The sequence below is a fragment of the Malania oleifera genome, chromosome 9 (genome assembly GCF_029873635.1).
Source record: "Malania oleifera isolate guangnan ecotype guangnan chromosome 9, ASM2987363v1, whole genome shotgun sequence".
In the NCBI taxonomy this organism is placed as follows: Eukaryota; Viridiplantae; Streptophyta; class Magnoliopsida; order Santalales; family Ximeniaceae; genus Malania; species Malania oleifera.
The window spans coordinates 53,675,219-53,698,458 of NC_080425.1; the positions used below are offsets into that span (position 1 = coordinate 53,675,219).

The 23,240-nt window shown below is 35.1% G+C and overlaps 1 protein-coding gene across 2 annotated transcripts in view; it reads right to left on the reverse strand.

Moving 5' to 3' along the window:
* Positions 1 to 12,381: 12,381 nt before the first annotated feature.
* Positions 12,382 to 23,240, reverse strand: part of LOC131163325 (uncharacterized) — a 28,320-nt gene continuing 17,461 nt past the window's right edge. The window contains exons 6-9 of one of the 2 annotated variants that reach the window (XR_009139061.1): positions 22,077 to 22,262; positions 21,350 to 21,478; positions 12,538 to 12,915; positions 12,382 to 12,441 (exon numbers count right to left, since the gene is read on the reverse strand). Coding sequence is in view for 1 of the 2 variants with exons in the window: in XM_058119896.1 (XP_057975879.1) it covers positions 12,754 to 12,915; positions 21,350 to 21,478; positions 22,077 to 22,262 (477 nt within the window). In the remaining variant the exon portion in view is untranslated. Of the gene's footprint in view, positions 12,916 to 21,349; positions 21,479 to 22,076; positions 22,263 to 23,240 lie in introns of both variants that reach the window. The other variant, XM_058119896.1, reaches the window with a different exon arrangement.

A 23,240-nucleotide genomic window follows, 5' to 3' on the forward strand; every position in this document is an offset into this window, starting at 1 on the left:
TGTAGGGTATTATTAAAATTGTTTTAAATCATTTTTACCCAATTAACCATGTTTAAAAATATTAACCGCGATAAAATATTTGGGGTAACTCGAGAGCACCGGTCGACCGAGGCAAGTTTGGTTGACCGAGTTGCTTGAAGTTCGGTCAACCGGGGATTTATTGAACTGCAAGTTCGGTTGACCGGACTTCCAGGTCCAAGGGCAATTTTTTTCATTTAGCGCGGTTCGGTCGACCGCGAATCCAATGAACTAACAAGTTTGGTCGACCAGATCGTTGAGTTCCACACATGGGAACTCGATCGACCAGGTGTTTGGCATGCAATTTTGGCATGGTTGACCAAAAGGTCAAAATGTTGACTCCTAGGGAGTTCGGTCGACCAGGTATAAATGAACTAGGTAAGTTCAGTTGACCGGGCTGTGGTCAATCTGTTAACTCGGCACCGGTTCGATCAACCGAGGGAATTTGTACTTGAGCAGTACAGTCGAACGAACATGCAACTAAAGTGCATTTCGGTTCTTTTCACTTATGTAATCACTCATTCCATTTAGCCATATATATATATATATATATATATATATATGTGTGTGTGTGTGTGTGTGTGTGTGTGTGTGTGTGTGTGTATGAGTGTCCTAGGGTCATTCTAGGTCTTCTTTAGGACACCAAAAAAATCCGGCGTCGGTTAACTGAAGGGTGTTCCCTAAGGTCTTTCTAAGGTCATGATTTTGTGTAGGGACCTAGAGTTGTTCTAAGGTCTTTGAGCCTGTAGTTCATATATGCATGAAATGCATATTATTACATACATTTTCTTAATTAAGATTACAAACCCAAATAGAAGTTACAACAAATAAATTACAACTAGGGTCTTCATTTTCCTTCGGGTCTCCGAGTGCCATCATATGATACTGCTAAGATAAACCTACACATCAACTCGGCAGACATTAAATACCTAAGTATCTGTCATAATCAAAACAAGGTATGACCCATAGGGTTAACACTATGGTCATGATAGAGTTTCAATTTAAATCATATGAAATGCATGCACAAATTGAAACATAATTACTATTACAACACGAAAATTACACAAGTCTTCAAGCTTTTTGCTCTTCTGATTTTCATGGAATATGCCAAGAATGTGAGCGATGTAAGTACGTAATGGCTTCCATATTGTATCATCATCTGTGCATTCTAATATTTAACCTATTCCACACTTAGCACACAAATGAGATGATGTGCATTGTCATAATCAAAACATGGATCGGACTCAAAAAGTCAACAAGTTCTTCTTGCATAGCTAATACCCATGAATCATCATTGATTGCATCATTAATGTTCTTAGGTTCCTCTTGTGACAAGAACACACTATAATCACACAAGTTTTTGAGTGTAGATCTACTGGACACACCTCTTGATGGTTCACCAATGATTTGGTCCTTAGGGTGGTTCTTCAAGAATTTCCATTCTTTAGGCAATTTAGTTTGCTCTAGAGAGTCATCATTAGATGGTTCTTTAGTTTCAATGCTCTCTTCTTTGATTTCATGAATTGCTAGGTCTTCTTAACTCTTTCTTATATCTAGATCATCATTATCAGTAGTGTTAAAAAATATGGATTTACTTCATCAAACACGATGTGAATGGATTCTACAACAAATAATGTTCTTTTGTTGTAGACCCTAAATGCTTTGCTATTTAAAGCATATCCTACAAAAATTCCTTCATCTGATTTTGCATTGAATTTTCTTAGGTCCCCTTTATCATTCAGAACAAAACATTTACATCCAAATATATGGAAGTATGAAATGTTTGGTCTTTTTTCCTTTCCAAAGTTCATGAGGGGTTTTATTCAAGTTAGCCCTAATGGAGACTCTGTTCATTACATAATAGATGGTGTTTACCGCTTCAGCCCGAAAGTATTTAGGCAGGTTATGCTCATTTAATATAGTTCTAGCCATTTCTTTTAGGGATCTATTCTTTCTCTCAACAACTCCATTATGTTGAGGTGTTCGTGGTGCTAAAAAGTTGTGTGATATTACATTCTCATCACAAAAATTTTCAACATCTTTATTTTTAAACTCACCACCTCTATCACTTCTAATGTGTAAAACAACATACCCCTTTTCATTTTGAAGTTTCTTACATAGGTTGGTGAGCATTTTACACACTTCATACTTGGAGGCTAATAATAACACCCAAGTGAGCCTGGAGTAGTCATCAACTATGACGAATGTATATTGCTTTCCTCCTAGACTTTGTGTTTTAGTGGAGCCAAATAAATCTAGATGAATTAACTCCAATGGCCTTCCTATGGATATCAGTTCCTTCTTTTTAAAGCTTATCTTAATTTGTTTCCCAAGTTGGCAAGCATAACAAACTTTGTCTTTTGTGAACTTTGTGCTAGGTGAGCCCTTAACTAAGTTCTTCCTAGCTAACTTGGATAAAAGGTCCATGCTAACGTGTCCTAATCGCCTATGTCATAGCCAATTGGATTCATTTAAGGCTATAAAGCATTTTACATCTTAAGATACTAGGTTTTCAAAGATTATGCAATATACGTTCTCAACCCGATTTGCAATGAACAATATTTCATGTTTTTTGGTAATTTCAACTATGCATTTATATTTTATAAAAGTTATGTCCAATCCTTTATCACTAAGTTGACTCTAAGAAAGTTATGCTTTGAACCTTCAATTAACAAGACATTCTCAATTATTAAAGATGGTTCCTTACAAACTTTGCCGATGCCAATAATTTTACCTTTTGCATTGTCTCCAAAAGTGACATGTTCACCTTGCTCTAGGGTTAATGATTTGAACTTAGACTTATTTCCTATCATATGCCTTGAGCATCCACTGCCCAAGTACCACTTTTCTTTCCAAGGGGTAGACCTAAAACACACCTACAAAAGAATTCAAGTTGTTACTTTAGGTATCCAAGCCTTCTTATGTCCACACCTTTTTGGTTTTAACATGTTTTCTTTTAAATGGACACTCAAATTTTATATGCCCCTTTTTCTTACACAAGAAACATGTGGTGTGTGCGTATGCATTGGTTGAGGAGGTGCTTACATAGTTTTTAGACTCTCTTGCAAAATAGCCCATGTAGAGATTCTTTTTCATCCTATTTACTATTCCATTAAATTCAACGCCTTCTTTGTCTAAGGACATCTTTTGAGACCCAACTAGTTTGTCAAAATTTTCTTTTCCTCTTGTGAGGTTGTAGATGATTTTAGATTGATCTTCTATCTTTCTTTCTAGACTAGTTATCTTTAAGTCTTTCTCATTTTCACAAGTGGCCTGTGGGAGAAAAGGGTTCTCACTCATAAAGCTCTGAGACAGGGCTAGTATTGGATGACTATGAGAAAAGATGCATAGAACTTAGTCAAACGGTGCAACAGATGCTAGATATGCACCAACACACCCCATTCACTAGCCAAAAACACTTTTGCAACTATGAGTCCTTGCCTATTTTCACAATAAGGAATTAATATTGTGGGTCCTCTGCCATAAGCAACTGGACAAAGAAAGTTTCTCATCGTCACCATGAATACTTCACTAAATGGGTAGAAGTAGAAGCTTCGTCACATATTACACAATGGAATACAAATGAATTCTTCTAGACATCGACTATATGCCGATATAAAATCCCATGCATGGTAATAACCAACTATGATGAACAGTTTGGCAGTGGGTATTTCATAACATTCAATTCTGATTTGAATATAACCCTTTGCTATACTTTTGTGGCATAGCTACAAAGCAATGGAAAAGTGGAGAAAATGAACCAAATGATATTACACAGGCTTAAGACACAACTTGATTCCACACAAGAAAGATGGGTGGAAGGATAACCTAAAATTCTGTGCACATATCACAGAACTAGTAGAAGAACTACTCTTTAGGACTGGAATTACTATACATTGAAGAACTAATTCTAGTCGCATCAATGTCTGTGAATTTAGTTTTGAACTACTCTCTACACCTCTAAAAGCCTCTATGAAAAGACTTTAACATAAAAAATTTTCAAAGCCTTTTGAACTTTTTGGATCCTTTAGGTTCTTGAAACATAGAATTAATCACAAGAAGTATATCAGTCATCCTAGTTTGGAAGGTCTTCTCTTCCAAAGCATTTATGTGGGTAGTGTTTGCAGCAACCTACATCTACAAGTTTGCAACTAGCTCCCTAGATTCCAATGTTATATGAGGCATCTCACTGATCTTTTCCTCCAAGGCCATAGCAGCAAGCTGCAAACTGGTAGGAAAGAATTAAAACATACAAAGGAAGATAAGAAAATAATATTAGTGACAAGGCATACCTGATAGGCCTCGTGGAAAGTAATAGATCCTAAGGCCTCTTGCATCATCATTTGCATTTCATACAAATCCTCAAGCAAAACAAAATGATAAAGGACTCTGGAAGAGACTAGAGGATCGTGTAAAGCAAATATGTTATCAATTAGGATCGAGGTCACAAGTGGCACCTCCACCTCATCAGAAAGTCCCTCAAGGGCAAGAGCCTAGGAAGATTCCACTTGAACGTATTTTTTTTATTCCTAAATATCTTCCTTTCTTTTTCTTCTTTTTAGCAATAGCCAACGCTTCAAGCTCACTCCGATCTATATTTGTATTCAAAATCTAAATTCAGTAGAAAATGAAAAAGAAGGTGAGGCCAGAGGAGAAGAATTTATGCTCAAGACAACAATTAAAGTATAGGACATCATTTTTAGAAAGGTACTTTCGCATTTGAAAGCAAGCCCTAAACAACGTAGTACAGAGCTGGTAACCCTTACAAAGGGGGAAAACGGCAAAGCAAAATAGGGTTAAGTAAGATTTGGGGGCTAGCTAACTAAGAGAAAACTTGTAAAACCACATGTATCATATATGAAGTGGTGAAAAGGTAATTGAAGTATAGACCCAAAATAATCTATGTAAAGGCATATCCCACTCAAATTTGGCTAAAGGGTCGTTTCCTTACTAAAGGGTAGACGAAATTGCACGGAATCAAGAACATGATACAATGTACTTATAAAGCTCATGTCTTCCTAAGTTTGTAAAGATATAGCATCTACTACACTAACTAATGAATAGGATTGAGACTCGGTGAGGTTCATAAGGACAAAGGGAGCATGCTCTCTATCTAAAAAAAAAAAGTTAAGATCATAGATGGAATTAGAAAGAAGATTGGAAAGGGAAATTTTGAAGAACATTCAAAGAATTTCCACAAAAGATTTAAGTGTGCAAGAACAAAAAAATCAAGTATACTCAAACATCCAAAACATGCTTCAAAGGAAATCCAAAGAAACTTGGAACGAAACGAAGGAGAAAATAGAACATACCTCCAAAGTGAAGCCTTCTTCCAAGTGTGAAGAATGAGAAGAAAAGGTAGGCTTCTTATAGAAGAGATGAAGGTCTAGGGAAGGAAAAAAAAATCTGCACAATCTTCAACGCATCTTAGGAAGCATAGAAGATCTGGGAAATCTATCTAGGAAAGGCAAAGTATACACAATAAAATGGCCCGCCTAATGACCTCTGCTCATAAGGCCCAACGCCCAATTGATTGGCTTTGCTCATAATGCACGAAAAAGATAAGTTCTGCTAATAAAACAACCCATCTGATGAGCTTTTCTCATAAGACCTTAAAACCCAAATTGATTATATTTAGTCATGAGGCACAAATAAATTTGAGTCGAGCTCATAAAATGACCCTTCTACTGAGCTATACTCATAAGGCCTTAAAGCCAAAATTGATAAGCTCTGATCATAAGGCACAAAGAGATGAACTCTACTTATAAAGTGGCTCATTTGATGAGTCCTACTCATAAGGCCTTAAAACCCAAATTTGATGAGCTTTGCTCATTTGGCATGAATGAATATGATTTCTACTTATAAAAACAACCCAACTGATTAGCATTGCTCACGAGGCCTTAAAGCCTAAATGATGAGCTCTACTTATAGGACATGAAAGAATGTGAGCTTTGTGTATAAAACAATCCACCTAATAATATATGCTCATAAGGCCTTAAAAGTCCAACTAATGAGCTCTGCTTATGAGGGATAAAAAATGTGAACTTTGCCTATAATTCTGCTTGGGTAAAACGTCTTGTTTGGCCAAAGCTTGGCTAGGGCAAAGGCTACTCGACCAAAGGTATGCTCAGCCAAAAGCTATTAAAATACCATTTCAACACCTTTGCATTTTCCTAATTTAGACATTGGAGTAATCTCCTTAAAGTGAAGGGGAGGTCACGGGTTCGAATCATGAAAATAGCCTCTTACAAAAATGTAAGGTAAGGCTCCATACTATAGACCCATTGTGGCCCCCCCCCCCTTCCCGGACCTTACATACGCGGAAACTTTATGCACCGAGCTAACCTTTTTTAGTAATTTCCTTTGAGTGTATTCTAGGTCATTCAAACATCTTTTGCTTCTTAACTTTTAAGTGGCTAAAGTAATATCTAACCAACTCAAATATTTGAGTTAACATAATTTACTTTTTAAATTATTTAAACAGCAATCAAAATATCCATTTTTAAATGTCCATTTCTCTCAACTAGTTGGCACATCCCACGTGGAGTGTTCACTTACGCACCCTATATTATTTATTTATTTATTATTGATTGTCATTTTGTAGACTACCAACTTATAAAGTTAATTAATTAGTATATCCAAACGGCACTCAAGATAGATGGAGGCAATTTGGTAATGGAACCGTCCAAATTGAACGGTCTCCTCACAGAAAGTCTATTGGCTGCATTAAGCCGACCACCGCCGTGCATGTGCAGAAGTCAAAATAGGGGAGGTAGTCAACAACGTATCTTCTGTAGCTGTGGCTGTGAACCGTTCAAAATTTTTCTTTCTTCTTGCCACTACTTATTTGATGCGTCTCATCTACTTTTAAGTCCCGTCTAAAATTATGATTACGTTTATATTTTTGTATGTTTGATTTATTGAAAAAAAGAAAATGATATATGCAGATATTAATAGAAAAACAATTTTATTATTTTAGAATAAGTTTTTTAGTATTAAAATATTTTAGTTCCTTTGAAATTCAGAAAATATTGAGTAAAGAAAAGAAAAATATCGATGAACTCACATTTTCATATTTGGTTATTGAGAATATATATATATATATATATATATATATACAAAATTCATTAAAAAAAATTTCAATTTTACTTGCACGTCATTAATATTTAATTTTTCTTAATTTTGAATCGTATTGAAATAAACTCTCATTTTTTATAATATTTAATATAAAAGAAAAATGCATGAAAAAATGGGTTTCCTCCTTTTTTTTCCTGTCATTTCCTTTTCACAGGTAAAATTCTAGATCCAAACGGACCCTTAATTAATATATAGAGAAAACGCAATAAAAATAATTTTGTTTAGTAATAAAATCCTTGATGTAAACGAAATCTTACTAATAGAACTCGTTGAGCCTCCTTGATGTAAACAAAATCCTACTAATGGAAAGAGCCTCCATTTGAAACTTAAAAAATATTCAGATTTTGTAAAAATAAAAAATAGGGAAGAATCCTACTTTCTATATATGGTTGTAAAGGAAAATGAAAAAAGAAATAAAATTGACTGCAAATCGATAAACAAATATAAATTTCATGCTTCATTAACACTCAATTGTTCTTAATTTTCAATCAAAATATTAAAAAGTTATTTTTAATGATATTTGATATAGAAAGAAAGTAAATGGAAAGCATATTTCTTTCTCATTTTTCTTCCTCAATCAATGTCAAGTTGAATGTTATGGTGTACTTATATATATATACTTATATTGCAATTTTACCTATTCACATAATTTATATCTTATGAAATTACATTTTACTATCCAAAAAACTTAATGAAAAGAAATAATATTTTATTATTTATAAAAATTTAACGCATTTGTATATAATGTATATAAATGATATCTAAAACTTCACAATAGATGTTCTATTATAATATTATAAATTAATAACTCTTGATCATTAATTTTAAAATTATTGATTTTATTTTCAGTACCTTACACGTGGTTTAAGTAATACCCTTTTATCTTCAATACTTTAATATTATTTTATTAAAATAAAAGAGTATTAAAATATATTTATTATTTTAGTTAATGGATGTTAACTCCATTACCCCTCCTCAATAGTTGAGGGACTATAAATGTCATTTTTTAACGATTTAGCGGGGCATTTTTAATGGATGATATAATTTAGAGGGTGTGAGTGTATTTTTCTCCCCTTTTTTGGTCTTTTCACTTGCAGAATGAAAATGAATGGGTAAAAGTTAAAATCTAGAGGCAAACTAGCTAGTCATCCATTATACAAAATGTAAATAAGTGCCAATACTATTTCTTGGAGTGCAAATAGAGCCTTTATAAAACATTACCTTCATATGAATAATAATTTCAGGTTGTTGTCTTTTCAAAAGTAAAATGACAAGCTATTGGAGGTGATGTGAATGCATTGCACTAATCTCAACAAACCTCAGGCATATGCAAATAATAAATATTGTTGATGTCAAATATCGAACCTCAATTTTCACATTTTCAAATCGTAGTGATTGCCCATAACCAAGGAAAAAAGAGAAACCTTAGGAGACCCTAGCGGCCTTTGGGGTCTTCTCTGACACTCAAATGAATATTGGAATTAGGTCACTTAATCATAGTTTTCTTTTTTCTTTTTCCACCTTTTTTTTTTTTTTTTTTTTTTGTATTAGTGTGTGTGCCCTTACCTCAGTCAAAGCCCCTCCTTCTATAAGTTACCATTTCCCAAGTATAATATTGTCTTACATCTTTAATTTTAAGTAGGTTATAGGACTTTAAATTTTAGGGATACACCCTTCATCTCACTTCATAATTTTCCTCAGTAATTATCCTTTTTAGGTTACATCTCTTTCCTTGATGTCAAAATGATCATTTCCTTACTTGACCAAGTCTTGGTTCATATTATTTTAAACCTCATCAAATGCACCCTAGTAACAAGCCTTGGTAGGAAGTTTCAAGCTTAGGAGTATTATATACCAAGAACATCTAATGCTCTTTCTTCTAGCCAAGTTAGGTTTAGGTTTTTTTTCTCAATTCAAGTAGTACCTCTGCTCAATTCAAGAAAATATTGGCTATTTGATTTGAACAATTTTTGGTTGTTTCATCTAAGTAAGTCTCGTCTATCTAATCCAAGCAAAGCTCAGCTATTAAATCCAAACAAAGTTTGGCTATCTTATCCGAGCATTGTATAATTCGAGCAAAGCTCAACTATCAAATCCAAAAAAAGAGCTCGGTTGTCTGATCCCTATCAAATTCAAAGCAAAGCTTAGGTGTTTGATGTAGGCAGAGCTTGGTTGTTTAATCTGAATTATCTCAACTATCTAATCAAACTAGAGCTCAACTATTAGATTTGAGAAAAACTTGGCTCTTGAATCCAAGGTGGGCTTTAACCCATTTTCCTATACCTCAAATACTTAGATTGAGGTGGCCTACTCTTCAACTCTAATTAGTTTTGCCTTTAGCACTTGGATTGATTTTCGAAATGGGTATACTTAACCTTCTGTAGTTGGCCTCCTACCAAGTGGGCCTAGTTGGACCATTGAACTTGATATTTCTGCCATGTTTCTCTATGTAGACCACTTTGGCCTTTATACTTTTGTGCTTTATGGTCTCAAAATGTAGTCTTTTTGAGTTTAATCTTCATGACCCTATATAGCAGCCTCTTAGGACTAGGCCTCTTTATTGGTATTTTCTTGCATAGAAGTTGTACTAATATTGTTGGGATGTTGTTTTGACAATGTGCATTTATCAATAAATGTGTGTTTTTATTTGTTATTTTTCTAATAATAAAATGACGTTAAGGGAAGAATGTCCATAAACCTAATTATCAATTGACAAGCCTTTTGGGTCTTGCAATAATTTGCATGTTTCAATCAATCCTAAATATTCTTCATTTTCCCAATTGATTCGAGTGGCTCCAAATTAGAATTATTACTAAGGACCCCAACTAGAACCCTAGTTGGCTAGGAGCTATGAGATGATGCATGTGTTCCAAACATTAATCAACATAGGTGGACCAAATGAAGGCACATGTGCAATGATTTTTGGTAATATGCATAGGTCCTTCACTTTTATGGCATTGCACAACCCAAGCTCAAGAAAATTAGAGAAACTTCTCCTAATAAGATTCATCTTGTTCAATTAGACATTAAGAGTTTGATTGATTGCATATATCTACCTTGTTTTTCTTAAATGGATGCATGTAGTTTTGGGGCTAACAATGTATTTTTCTATATAAATTGATTTATTTATAGAAACTAAGAATCTTAGTTATTGTTACTAATATAGTAGGAATTCAATAGAAATTTATACAAACAACTCTAGTACAAAAATTTAACCAGTTTAAGGCTATAATAGGATGCTAAGTCGGCAGCACAATTTGTGATTTTCCTAAGTGTCTATTTAAGTTACACTTCTAGATGTTATTGCAATTCAAAATTATAGACCAAAATTAAGCAAAGATGTTCATACCTTCATCATATAAAGATAGGATATACTCCTCAACAACTTAGAGTTGGTATAGTCTTCTTAGCAGAGGCAAAAAATACCAAGAAAACCCTAATCTGCACATTTTCCATTCTAGCTTTCTCATCATGCAATTGCCCACAAATGTGGTCTTCTGATAGGGCTTCATAATGGTCCAGAAAATGTTATTTTTTATTATTTAACACAAAACATTAGTTCCATGTGATAACATAAATCCATGTCCAAGTAGTTCCCCATATCAAATATTATTGTCAAATTGTCTAGCATGCTATAACCCATCTTCACCAATCTTTGTATCACCCTAGTTGCCTTCAATAGCTGGTAACATGGTTAATCCTACAAGCACTAGCTCCAAATCGAATTTGAGCATTTAGTCTAGAGCTAGATGACCTTTGACTTAGTTTAATCTTGCAGGTATAGGCTTTGAATGGCTCGTTATCCTTAGAAAGATAATAAAAAAACATGTATAAAAGAGGTCCCTTATGGATGAAGTGTATTCTTATATGTGCTCTATTGTACACACAATCATGATATTGCTGAACTAATTGGTGTTCTAGAAGATATTTAAGTGATTATGGGGTGAGTCTCAAGAAACTACAAAGAAAGTAAGCAGATATTTGTAAGGTACTACTAAAGATTATATATTCACCTACAGGAGGTCAAATTATTTTGAGGTTATTGGATATTCTAATGTTGAATATGTAAATTGTTTAGAAGATAGGAATTCTACTTTTGATTTTATTATCATGATTGCAAAAGGAGCTATTTCTTAGTAGAGTGATTATTGCAGCTGCAAATGCAGATTTTATAGCTTGTTATAGGGCTACATGTCAAGCTTTATGCTTGTAAAAATTCATTATATGGCTTCTAGTTGTTGATTCTATTACGAGATCACTGTTAAGATATCATGGCAATTCTACTTCAGCTTCTTTTGAAACAACGAGAATTCTTCATGCTCGAAGCATATAAACATTAAGATCTTGTTTATTAGAGAGAAGATTCATGATTGTCAAACTCACAATAAGCACATAGCCATAGAGCATATAATCAAGGATCCACTAACCAAGGGTTTAACTCCTAAATTTTTCAAGAACATACAAATCATATCAGTTTAGCTAAATCTTTTAGTGTTTTGGGTTAGTGAACGTATATTGTTATTATTTTTGCAACTTAATTTTGTTGATTATGAAATTATCAAGAATATTAAGGACCAATTGTTTTTAATTACCATTCATTCCATCGTGTGCACACATATATAGTTCTTGTTTATAGCAATATCATGATTTTTTGAATTGAGACATTCTGACTAGTCTCGCTTTGCTAGCTCTTGATAAATTTTAACCCAGCCTCATTTTGTTTTGTTTTGAGAGCTTCCTACCTGAGTCTCAATCAACTCATATGAAGTATAAGCATCTTTATTGGATGCTTATACGTAATGGAGATGTTTTGACCCAATCTTACTTTGTTGTGTTACAATACCATTTGAAGACATGCATGTTAATCACATTTAGCCATGCAATATTATACCACTCTTCCATATCATGCCATGAGATTGTGGGTATTTTGATGTTGATCGTGTCATCCTTGTGCAGCTCCTCAAAATGGAATGGTTAATTAGATGCTTATACCTTTCAAATATGTTTTGACCCAATCTCACTTTGTTACATTACCATACCTTCGAAATGAGTCATTTAAACTGATTTTTGTCGTCCATGTAATCTATTTTATTTTCTCTTTAAAATTAAACTAAAATTCATTTTGAATTTTATTTTCAGGATCCATTTAATTTTAGTTTTCATTATTTCTATCACCAAGCACTTGAACTTCTATATAAAGGGCGATCGGCAGAGTACTTCACACACTTTTCCCATGTAAATATTCTCCACTCCTAAGCCAGTCATCTTTGTGCACGCTTAATTCATCTGTAAATATTTTTCCAAGTAAATATTCTCCAATTTACGCACACCAAAAAATTCAATAGAGCAAAGCAAAACAAGTAACAGAAACGAGGCAAACACCTGTTGGGCCGAGGAGAAGCGGTAATGGCTACGGAAAGATCTTTGCTAGACATTGAACACCCCATTCCTACAATGCATAAAACCGCCTATGGTACACCATGCAATTTGAGGTGGTTCACAAAACGCCAGACTACAGCGAACTGGTTTGCATAATTCCTTGAAGCAGAAGTTTCAAAGTGCCATCCAGCAAGGGAAAAAGTAAAGAAACTCTACAACCTAATCATCAATTTCAGCGCTTCCACCCTTGAGATGCAAGTGCTTTTCCCTCTTCTGGAAGTCTGTCAAGCCTTTCCCACTTCCAGTGACACCAACTTTGCCATTCGGATCCTCAGGAGATTTAAAAATGCTCTCGCGCTTGCGGCCCGAGAAGAAACCAATCTGGAGATTTAAACAGAATCATTAATAGGAACTGTAATGTCTCCCTTTTGCAAAAATGTAAGCATCAACTAACAGCATGTCATCATAGTTTTAAAACCCAGACCAATAATCTCCTAGTAAAGCCAACAGATTGGTCAAATAAGTTCACAGTCGAAAGACAAACTGGTGATTGAACCAGTGATATAATGTATTATGCCAATCATATTAACTGATGAGCTAATTAGAAGAAAAAATAATAAGGAACCCCAAGATATTTTCTCGTACCATTTTTTTTATTGATTCTGAATATTCTTGAAATTTTATTAGTGTTATAAAATCTGTTATTATAAACTATATAAAAATTAATAGTAAGAAAAATATTTTATCCAATTAAAGATTTACTTAAGGACGATGTATTTGATTCAATTATAAATTCACTTAAGGATAAACAAACTAATGGTTTGATTAATTTGTGTGTGCGCGCGCATATAATATACTTGTGTGTGTGTGTGTGAATTTATGCATGCATATAGATACAAACCTATATATTTATTCATACATATACATTTCAAACATATATATAGGACAGCTATAAGACCAGCTATGCTTCAAGTGTGCTTTGTAATCGTAGAATACCCTTAAAATTGAAAGGAAAGTATTATAAGACAACTATAAAACCAGCTATGTCATATAGACCGGAATATTGGATGACGAAATATGATATCCAAAAAATAAAAATTGCTGAGATGAGAATGCTCAGATAGATGAGTCGTATAACATTGAAAAATAAATTAAAGAATAAACATATTCACGCTAAGTTAAGTGTAGCTCCTGTAAAAGATAAAATAAGAGAGGGACAACTCAGATGGTATGGACACTTACAACGTAGGCCGCATAGTGCACCAGTGAGGAAGAATGAGTTAGTTACTGTTAGGGGCAGTAAAAGGGGTAGGGGTAGACCTAAAATAACTTGGGAGGAGGCAGTAAGTAAGGATTTAATATCCCTAAATTTGTCAAAAAAAAATGGTCCATGATCGCATAAATTGACAGAAAATGATTCATATAACCAACCCCACCTAGTGGGACTTAAGGCTTGGTTTTATTGTTGTTGTTGTTGTTGTTGTTGAAACAACAAGAAGAACAAGAAGCCTAAGTCTCATATGGTGGGGTTAGCTACATGAATCCTTTTCCACCTATTCACCCGATCGAGAGCGTTTTCCTCTATTAGATTAAGAGCTATTAAATCCTTCCTCACTACCTCATTCCAAGATATTTTAGGTCTACTCCTATCCCTTTCATGCCAAAAACATTAACTCAATCTTCCTCACAAATGTTTTATTAGGTCTGCATTTCAAATGTCCAAACCATCTAAACCGCCCATCCCTTATCTTCGACCGGTGCTATGCCTAAACCATATGTATATGCTTGTTTCTTATTTTATCTTTTAATGTTATACTACTCATCCACTTTAACATTCGCATTTCAGCAATTTTTACTTTTTATACATGTTTCTTAGTTGCCCAACATTCTGAATCACAAAGCATACCAAAATTGTTCAAAAAGGAGAATAAGACATCCTCCTAAAAATTTAAAAAAAAAAAAAAAAAAAACAATGAGAACTAGAAACAGCAACAGCATGTTTGGCATGTAGGAATGGAATGGAATGGAGATGAATGGAGTCAAATTTATCATTTGATTTTATTGTCCTCCCCATTCAAATTTTCATTTCATTCCTTTCCTCCCTCATTCCATCCCTGCAAACCAAACATGACATAAAGGAAATGTAAAAAACACCAATGAAGCCAACAAATCGAACCAATCTTGTTAGATATCCTAGAATCAAAATCTTCGCCTTCTTCCCAAAAGAAATACACACGTTACTAACAAAAGAAAAATTTGCCAAAAATTTCTCCACATTTCCAAACAAACTCAGCTCTCTCCCAATAAACCAAATAGCTTAGTCTACACTTTCCTGGCAAAATCACGGTGAGGAACTTATGGGATGCTGTTTCTGAACTTTTAAAAACAACAAAGTACACAGAAAGTACCTTCAAAGGTCTCCTAATCTGCAAGAAGTTATTGGTGTTGACTCTATTAAGCTTTTAATCGACCAAATAAAAGCCTTAAATTTTGGAAGAATTTTGGCTTTCCAAATTTTTTTATGGGACAAAATAGAAAAATTAGGTAAGGTAAAAAAACCATACAAGTATTTGAATCAACAAACCCCCAAAGAATCCAAGGACCAAGAACAGACCATCCACTCCCAACAAAAAACAACAATCATTCAACATCATCAATATAGAGAGTTTAACCGTCTCCCTATCGTTGAGGGACCTCCAATAACGAAAACCTTAAGACAGCAAAGGACCTTTCAAATCAACAACAGAAAAAGAAAGAACGTTATTCCACCCTCAACTCCAGCGATAGAGATTAGGAGAAAAGGTGGACAGGCAACATTCCTTATCTAGCAAGGCCGGCTCTTCATTAAGGCCATTGAGGTGCTTGCCTAATTTTGGGGCCCCAAATTTTTCTTTTTTAATATAATAATGTTAACATTATTTATGGAATTCACGTATTTGGTGGGTGAGTGCACATGCAATGCAGCTAAAATTATTTGATGTACCTAGAAAAATTAATTTTAAATAAAAATTAAAATTAAATAAAATATTAAGGGCTCCTAATTAAATCATTCGCCTAGGGCCCCATATTGTGAAAAGCCGCTCCTGTTATCCAGATAAGGAATATGTGAACCTTCACCCGATACATTACTTATTATGGAGAATGAAAAAGAGATAAATCTGAGAGAGAAATCTCCACGTGACTTTCCAAGGAATATCTAGATACCAGGTTACTATCCCAACCATTTATGTTCAATTCAAATTACTTTTAATGACTCTACGCCAAAGGGATGAATCCTCTAAGGGGAACCACTAAAGCCATTTAACCAAGAGGGTATTTGACACCAAATTTCCAAGACCCAAACCACCCTCCATTTCTTAGCAACACACAGCACCCCAACTAACCAAATCACCCCTTTTACCCCAAAACCCCAAACCAAAGGAAATCTCATAATTTCCTCAAGCTTACTAACAATCCCCACAGAAATCCTAAAAACAATCAAATAATACAAAGAGATAGTAGCAAAAAAAGCCTTGATAAGAGTAATGTAAACCCCAATAGAAAATAATGCAACTTTCCAAGCATCTACACACTTTCACACACTCCACTACCAGATCCCAAAAGTTAACTGAGTTAGGATTACAGCCCAAAGGGATCGCTAAATAAAACAAGGGCCAATCCAAAATACCACAACCCGTGAATGAAGCCAACTCCCTAACTTGACCAACAGTGAAATTAATAGCAGCAAGACCACTCTTCCACAGGTTAATTTGAAGCCAAAACCTGCTCAAAAATATGCAGTAGACTCGAAATATTCAAGAAAAAAAAATTGTGATAACCTAAGAAGAACATGATGTCATAAGCAAATTAAAGGTGAGAAACCACCAACCGCACCCTCCCCACTTCCAAACCTTTTACCCTTATCCACCACCCTGTCAACCATCATGCATAACACATCAACCACTAACATAAACAAAAAAAAAACAAAAAAAGGAGTGGATCACCTTATCTAACCTCCCTCGAAGGACAAAGCTCTAAACCAAGATTTAGGCTCACCATTCACCATAACAGAAAAGAACACATTGGACAAGCAACCCTCATCCACAATCTACCAACTAACTCTATCATAAGCTTTTTCAAGATCCAATTTAACCATGATCCCCTTTCCCTATCTCCAATTGTCCTCCACTACCCCATCAACAATCAAAATGGCATGCACAGTCTAATTACCACCAACAAATGCACTAACCCTAGAAATAGTCTAATCAAGCACCACGCTCAGCCTGTTCGCTAGTGCTTCAGCGATAATATTGTAAACACCGGATACTAGACTAATAGATCTATATTCTGCAATCTTAATAGACATATTATTTTTAGGCACCAAAGTGATAAAGGTTAAGTAGCTCACTCAAAATCCCTTTCCAATAAAATTCATTAAGCACCTTCAGCAAATCCCACCTAATTACATCCCAACAATCTTGAAAAAAGGCCATAATAAATCCATCCAGACCTGAGACTTATCCCTCTCCATCCCAAACACATTAGCCCTCACTTCCTCCTCAGTCTTTCCAGCCAAGACATCGAATCTCCAGAAATGGGACTCCACTCTAAGCCCTCATTGGTCTATTAGACATCCTCCTCCATATGAAGGTTCAGGGTAAAAATCAATGATCTTAAAGGCAATCAGATGAGGATTCGAGATGACCTCACCCCTACCCAAATCCAATTCCATAATCAAGTTCTTCCTCCTCTCCCCATTAGCTAGATCATGGAAAATTCTTGAATTATAATCACCATCTTTAACCCATTTAAACTTGGTCTTCTATCTCCAACTTCTCACTACCTTAAAGATCAACTCTTTCAACTCATTCTTCAACAAAATTGTATTAAATTCTACACTCCCCAAAAGACTAACATCTTTTCAACCTAGATAATCTAAATCACCTAAAATGTTGGCCTTCCTAATCCTAATGCCAAACACCTCCCTATTTCACTTTCTCAAGGTCTTTTCAAACGCTTAAGCTTCCCTCATAAACATGAAACCTTCCCACCCTTCTCCAAATCCTCGCTCCAAGTATCCTAACCAAAGATCGAAGAAAATCATGATCCAACCATCTATTTCAAAACAAAAAGGAGTTGGCCCCAAGAAACCTTGAGAGATTCCAACAAAATAGGAAAGTGGTCAAACACAGGTCTAGGTAAAACAGTTCAGAAAAGATTCAAAAATTCATCCACTCGCTTGCTGTAAAACAAAACCTAACAAGCTGACTAGCAACAGCCTTAGCACCACCGATGGGCCAAGAATAACGAGCATTACCCAAAAGGAGATCTCTCAGCCCATGTATTAACTCATCCCAAAAGGCGCTCCTAATAGTAGACTTTAGAAGGCTCATATACTAAAGAGACCCACCACCAACCCCTACCTCTCACAACCACCAAGGCAGAGAACGAGAAAAACAAACAAAATTATCAATTCTGGAAGGGGAGTGTCCCACGCCACACATTTCTTCCAAACTAGATTCAAATTTGAAAAGTTCCTCAAAATGAACAATCTTCCTACTTGTCACACATGTCCTAATTTGATTTTCCTTTCCCAACCAAACTCACAGAAATTTCTCCATTGCAAGCAAGGCAAAACTTCAATCCTTGAAAAAACCAACTGGCCCACATTCAAAGAGCCACAATCAATGCAACACAGGTCCTAGTTGAAGTTATTTAGATGTCATTCCTCCGCTGACTTCAACGTTGCTTCCCAAAACTTCTTCTATCCCAATGCCTCCATATCTAATACACATCATTTGAATTGCCCCCTTGAGTAGCACCTTCTCCATCAATATAAAACGTCCATAAATGTTTGCTCTCAGCAACCATAAAGCTCTTCACACATGGGCTCTGTTTTTAACAAGAGAAGAAGCGCAGCCCCTTGACAACCATCGCCACTCCTCAGAAAGAAAGATGAAGAAAAGATGGTGGTTGGTTCTCTCTATGATGAAGAGATCTTCCTTTTTCCTCAAAAATAAATTCCTTTTTGTTGACCATAACATTGCTCTCCTTCTCGAAACCAAGGAGATTTATCATCTTGGTTAATGTTGCATTGGAGGAATAAACTGAACTACTACAATGAGATTAAGGTTCAAAATGTATCCAAAAAGAGAAACTCCAGGATACTAAGCATGGATGATCGTAAGGTTCGGGATGATCTCTAGTTATGGATATAGGAAGTCAAACAATTAAGGTTTACGGGGGGGTTTAAGGTGAAAAATGCTCTGTGAAGAGGTTCTGGAACTATGGTAACGCATCTGATTCTGAATTAAGGCTGAGTGAGGTTATGTGAGCCAGTGTTGAAAGATGCAAATTCAAGGTTAGGTGGAACATGTTCAATGATGGAGTGCATCCCTATGACGCCCATGTCACACACACGCATGCACGCGCACTTGTAGTGAGGGAGAGGCAGATCATGATGCCAGTAATCCTTCTTTGTTTCTAAGGATGTGCCTTCAGGGGCTTTTCCTTGTTTCAGGCTTTTCTTGGATAAGATGTAGTAATGGTTAGGATTGCAAGAAGAATAGAAGGAAATATTCAGTGAATGGTGCTGCACAATTAAAATTTGAGAGAAGAAGAAAAAGATAGGAATGGTAACTTGGCTCACTTGCAATATCGTCACACTCAAATGCTTCCTTCACTTTCACCTCCAAAAACACTCTTGTGCACTCATAATGTTCTTATGAAACAATCTATACAACGCTATCAGCCAAATTCCATGCAACAATGAGACAATATTACCTATTGGCAATACCTTTTCTAAAATGGTCAAAACATATAATTTACTATAAACAGAAAAGAAGAAAAAAAAAATTGGTCAAAATATATAATAACTTGTACATACTACAAAAGTCAATTTGTTTCAATGAGTTATGCAAGCATACGATTCTATTAATTAAAAATCTGTCCCTTAATTCAGCTATTTAGATAAAAAATTCCGATTTGTACAATAAGTTTGGTGGCTTAGACTGCCCAATCAAATGTGTGTTATTTTACAAAGTTAAAAGAAAATATCACAGCCTCAAAGCAACTTGGTATTCCCATTCTAAGTCCAGCATGTGGCGGAAAATCAGGCATTCCATTACTAGTACAACATGCTAATTTCTGCACAGAAGACTATGGAAATTCAAGGCAAAGGGATCTTCTCCCATTTAAATAATCCAGAAATTATAAGCTTAAAACATTATCAAATTATTCTAGCTGCTTACTTGAGGTTAACACAAGATAAAATAATCAAGATTAAACTCCATGGTTTTAAAAAAATAAATAAAATATAAGGGAAAAAATGGTAGGTTCAATAAGAGAAAGAAAGTTGCCCATCAAACATTTGTGCATCAAAGATGTGTGTTCCATGCAAAAAACCAATTGTGAAATTAAGCATAAAATTAAAAATTAAAAATTAAAAATGACAGATATAGAAGTAATAAATATTTACTATACATATATAACTTAGGGGCATAGTTATTAGAATTGTACAATTCTCTATTTGAATTGTACGATTTGTATTAAGTAAGGCTGAATCTGATTTAAATCTCATGGGTAAATTGCAGAATTCTGTGAATTGTAAGCGAATATAATGAGTCACCTGGTGAATGCCAGAATCTAATTAAATTGAATCGAATCAGATCATATGAATCAACCAATTCAGTTTATCCTTGATCCAGTGAGGTCTGACTACAGCAAAATCCACCCAAAACCCGTTTTTTTTTTGTTTCCACAGTAAGATTCTATTTGCTATTCTTTTTGTTGTTTATGTGAGTTCGAAATAGAATAAAAATCCCATTGACCTTCCCATTTTGCAACTGACTGCCATTGAGAAGAAAACTGAGTGGAGAAGAAAACCAGCCCACCCTTTTTCCATTGAGAGGAAAGCTGGTTGATGTGGGTGGGTGATCTTCTGGTTGTTTATCCTTTTTCTTTACTTTTTCTTCTAGTATTAGTTTCTAGAGAAAGCCAAAGCATTAAAAATGATTTTGTTTATAATTAAGCACCATAAAGTTCAAATTTTTATTACTTTTTGTTGATTCATTCCCTTAAAAACCATAAAATTCAATTTTTTAATGATATCTTCTTAGTTCCTCCTCTTAGATGGCGAGCCTTGAATCAACAATAAGGTTGCTCCTTTGTGACCAGTCAGTCATGGGTTTGAGTCCAAGTAAACAGTCTCTCAAAGGAAAAATAGTGGTAAGGCTGGTACACCGTGAGGATCACTCCCCTTCCCTCGCAAAGTAAGGAGCCTTGTGGCCCAAGGACACCCTTTCTTCTTGATTCCTCCCCTTATTTGCTTTTTCAACCAAAAAAAAAGGGCATACACGTGATCTTTTACTGTTAGTACATGTTACACTTGCACCAAAAACGTAAAGTTTGATTTTTAAAAAAATTTCTTGAATCCTTACCTAATTTCTCTTAGACTTGGTGCTTTAGTTTTGACACTTAAGCTTCCAGTATGTTAATCCATATTTGTTGAAATTCAAATGTCCCTTACTATTTTGTTTGTTGTATACATATGCATATCAGTCAGAATCGAGTTTTGACTCTCAATTCTCAATTCATGAAATTGGAATTTTGATTCTTGATTTTAAAACTATGCTCATGGGAACCAATAATTTCCAATTCTACAACATATGCCAGGGCAATTTTAAGCAACCTACAGCAGCTCTACCCATATTTCGAAATCCAGTACATTAAAAATTGGCAGTTGTTTGCATATAAGGCTGTAACCATACACCATTGTAGTTTTTATGTGGTTTTGTGGGAGACCACACATCATGCTAGGACTAGAATACAAGATTACCTTCTTAGCCCGGCCTTTGGTTGTCTGAAACTGCTGCCAGGCATTTTGGCGCTTATTCTGTGTGACTTCCAGCTGCTCGAACCGCATCTTTGACTTAAAAGCATGTATTTTCTTACGCTTGGCAGTTTTCTGTAAAGTATAAACATTGCTGTTAGCAAGTGCATCCTAGAGCATTTTTAGCTTCTTTTTAAAAAAGAAATTATAAGGAAAGAATTGGAAATAAAATTCAAGTGATAAACAATGCAGAAACTTTACTTCACAAATTTAACAGCATATTAAACCCAATAAAAATACTCAATATTGTGTAGGGGAATAATTAGGAGAATGAGTGGCCAGTTAGATATCTAACATAATATACCATCAACTGAAATAAATACAGCCCATATTGTTCGCCTACAAATTAGATGCTATTTCGGAACTACAACCAAGGCAAGTTGTTCCAAAATATAGTAGAAAATCCATTGATGTGGGAATCATGAAAATAACATGTAAATTTTCAAGATTTCAAAGAAAAATTGAAACCAAAGCATGCTTATTCCTCTTTGCTGAAGCACAGTTTCGGTTATTTGGAGCAATGCTGTATCATAGTCAGCTAAATATTTTAGAGCAAGCAAAATAAACTACAGCCAATGCCAAAGATTTTAGCATGGATGTCACTGGCTTCCCACAGCCCTCAACCCCTCTTTTCTGTTAAAAATTAAGGAAGTTGTGCACTATTAGTACTCACCACATCTTCAGGGTCATCTGGTTCTATACGAAGTTTTGCTGGTAAACTTCGTGCTTGGAAATCTGCAGCAGCAGCTTGTGCAATTTTCCTTTTTATAGCTTGTTTTGTAGCTTCAGCTTCTTTCTCAGCTTCTAATAAAGCATTGACAACCCCTCCTTGAATTGACCTTACATTGCTTGGATCCACCTGCATTAACAACATTAATTTTTTTTTTTTCTTCAGGATAGCAAAAGAAGAAGTTCATTGATAGATGCATTGCAGAATATACAGCCAGAAAAATAAGACATCTCCTTGGCAAAATCTGGGATAATCCAGGGAAAAAGCAAAGAAAACCAAAAATCAAAGAGAACAAAACAAAAAACCAGCACAAACTATCAATTCACCCCCTTAAAGCTCTCATGGCCCACATACCAAAGAGAAGCCATGTAATGGATCTTCTCCCAAACCAGCAGAGACGACAACTTCTTCCCTGAGGAAATACACATACTGCATTCCAGCCACAGCACCCCCAAATACAGAAGAGAAAACACATTTCCAGAGTGCTGTCGTCTCCTTTTTCCTACCAAAACAGACAAAAGAAACTGCCAAGAAATCCTCCACTGTCTCTGGACAGGCCCAACATTCTCTGACAAAACCCAATAACTTATTCCATACCCTCCAAGAAGAAAAATTGCATTGCATAAAAATATGCAATGTAGATTCTGAACAGTTAAAACAAAGCACACAAACATCTGGAAAGAGCCTTTAAAGATCTCCTAATCTGCAACAAGTTATTGCTGTTGATTCCATTAAGCACAACTAACTAGACAAAAGCCTTGATTTTAGAGAGAGAGGAGGGGGACATTGGCCTTCCAAATAAATTTATAGAGAGGAAAAGAAGAATCAAAACTACTCAAAATTTCTCAAAAATGATTTTCAAGAATATACTCCCGAAGGATCCAAAGACTAGGACCGACTATCTGCTTTCAAAGAAGGCTGACAGTTATTCAACAAGACCAACAAAGGGGATAACTCTTCCACCTCCCTATCATTCAAGGACTTCCGAAAGTGAAGACCCCACAAAGGCAAACCTGAATCAAGAACAAAAGAAGAAATGGTACCATTCTACCCTGAGCTTAGACGAAAGAGACAAAGGAAAAGAGGTGGACAAAACAACATTCCCCA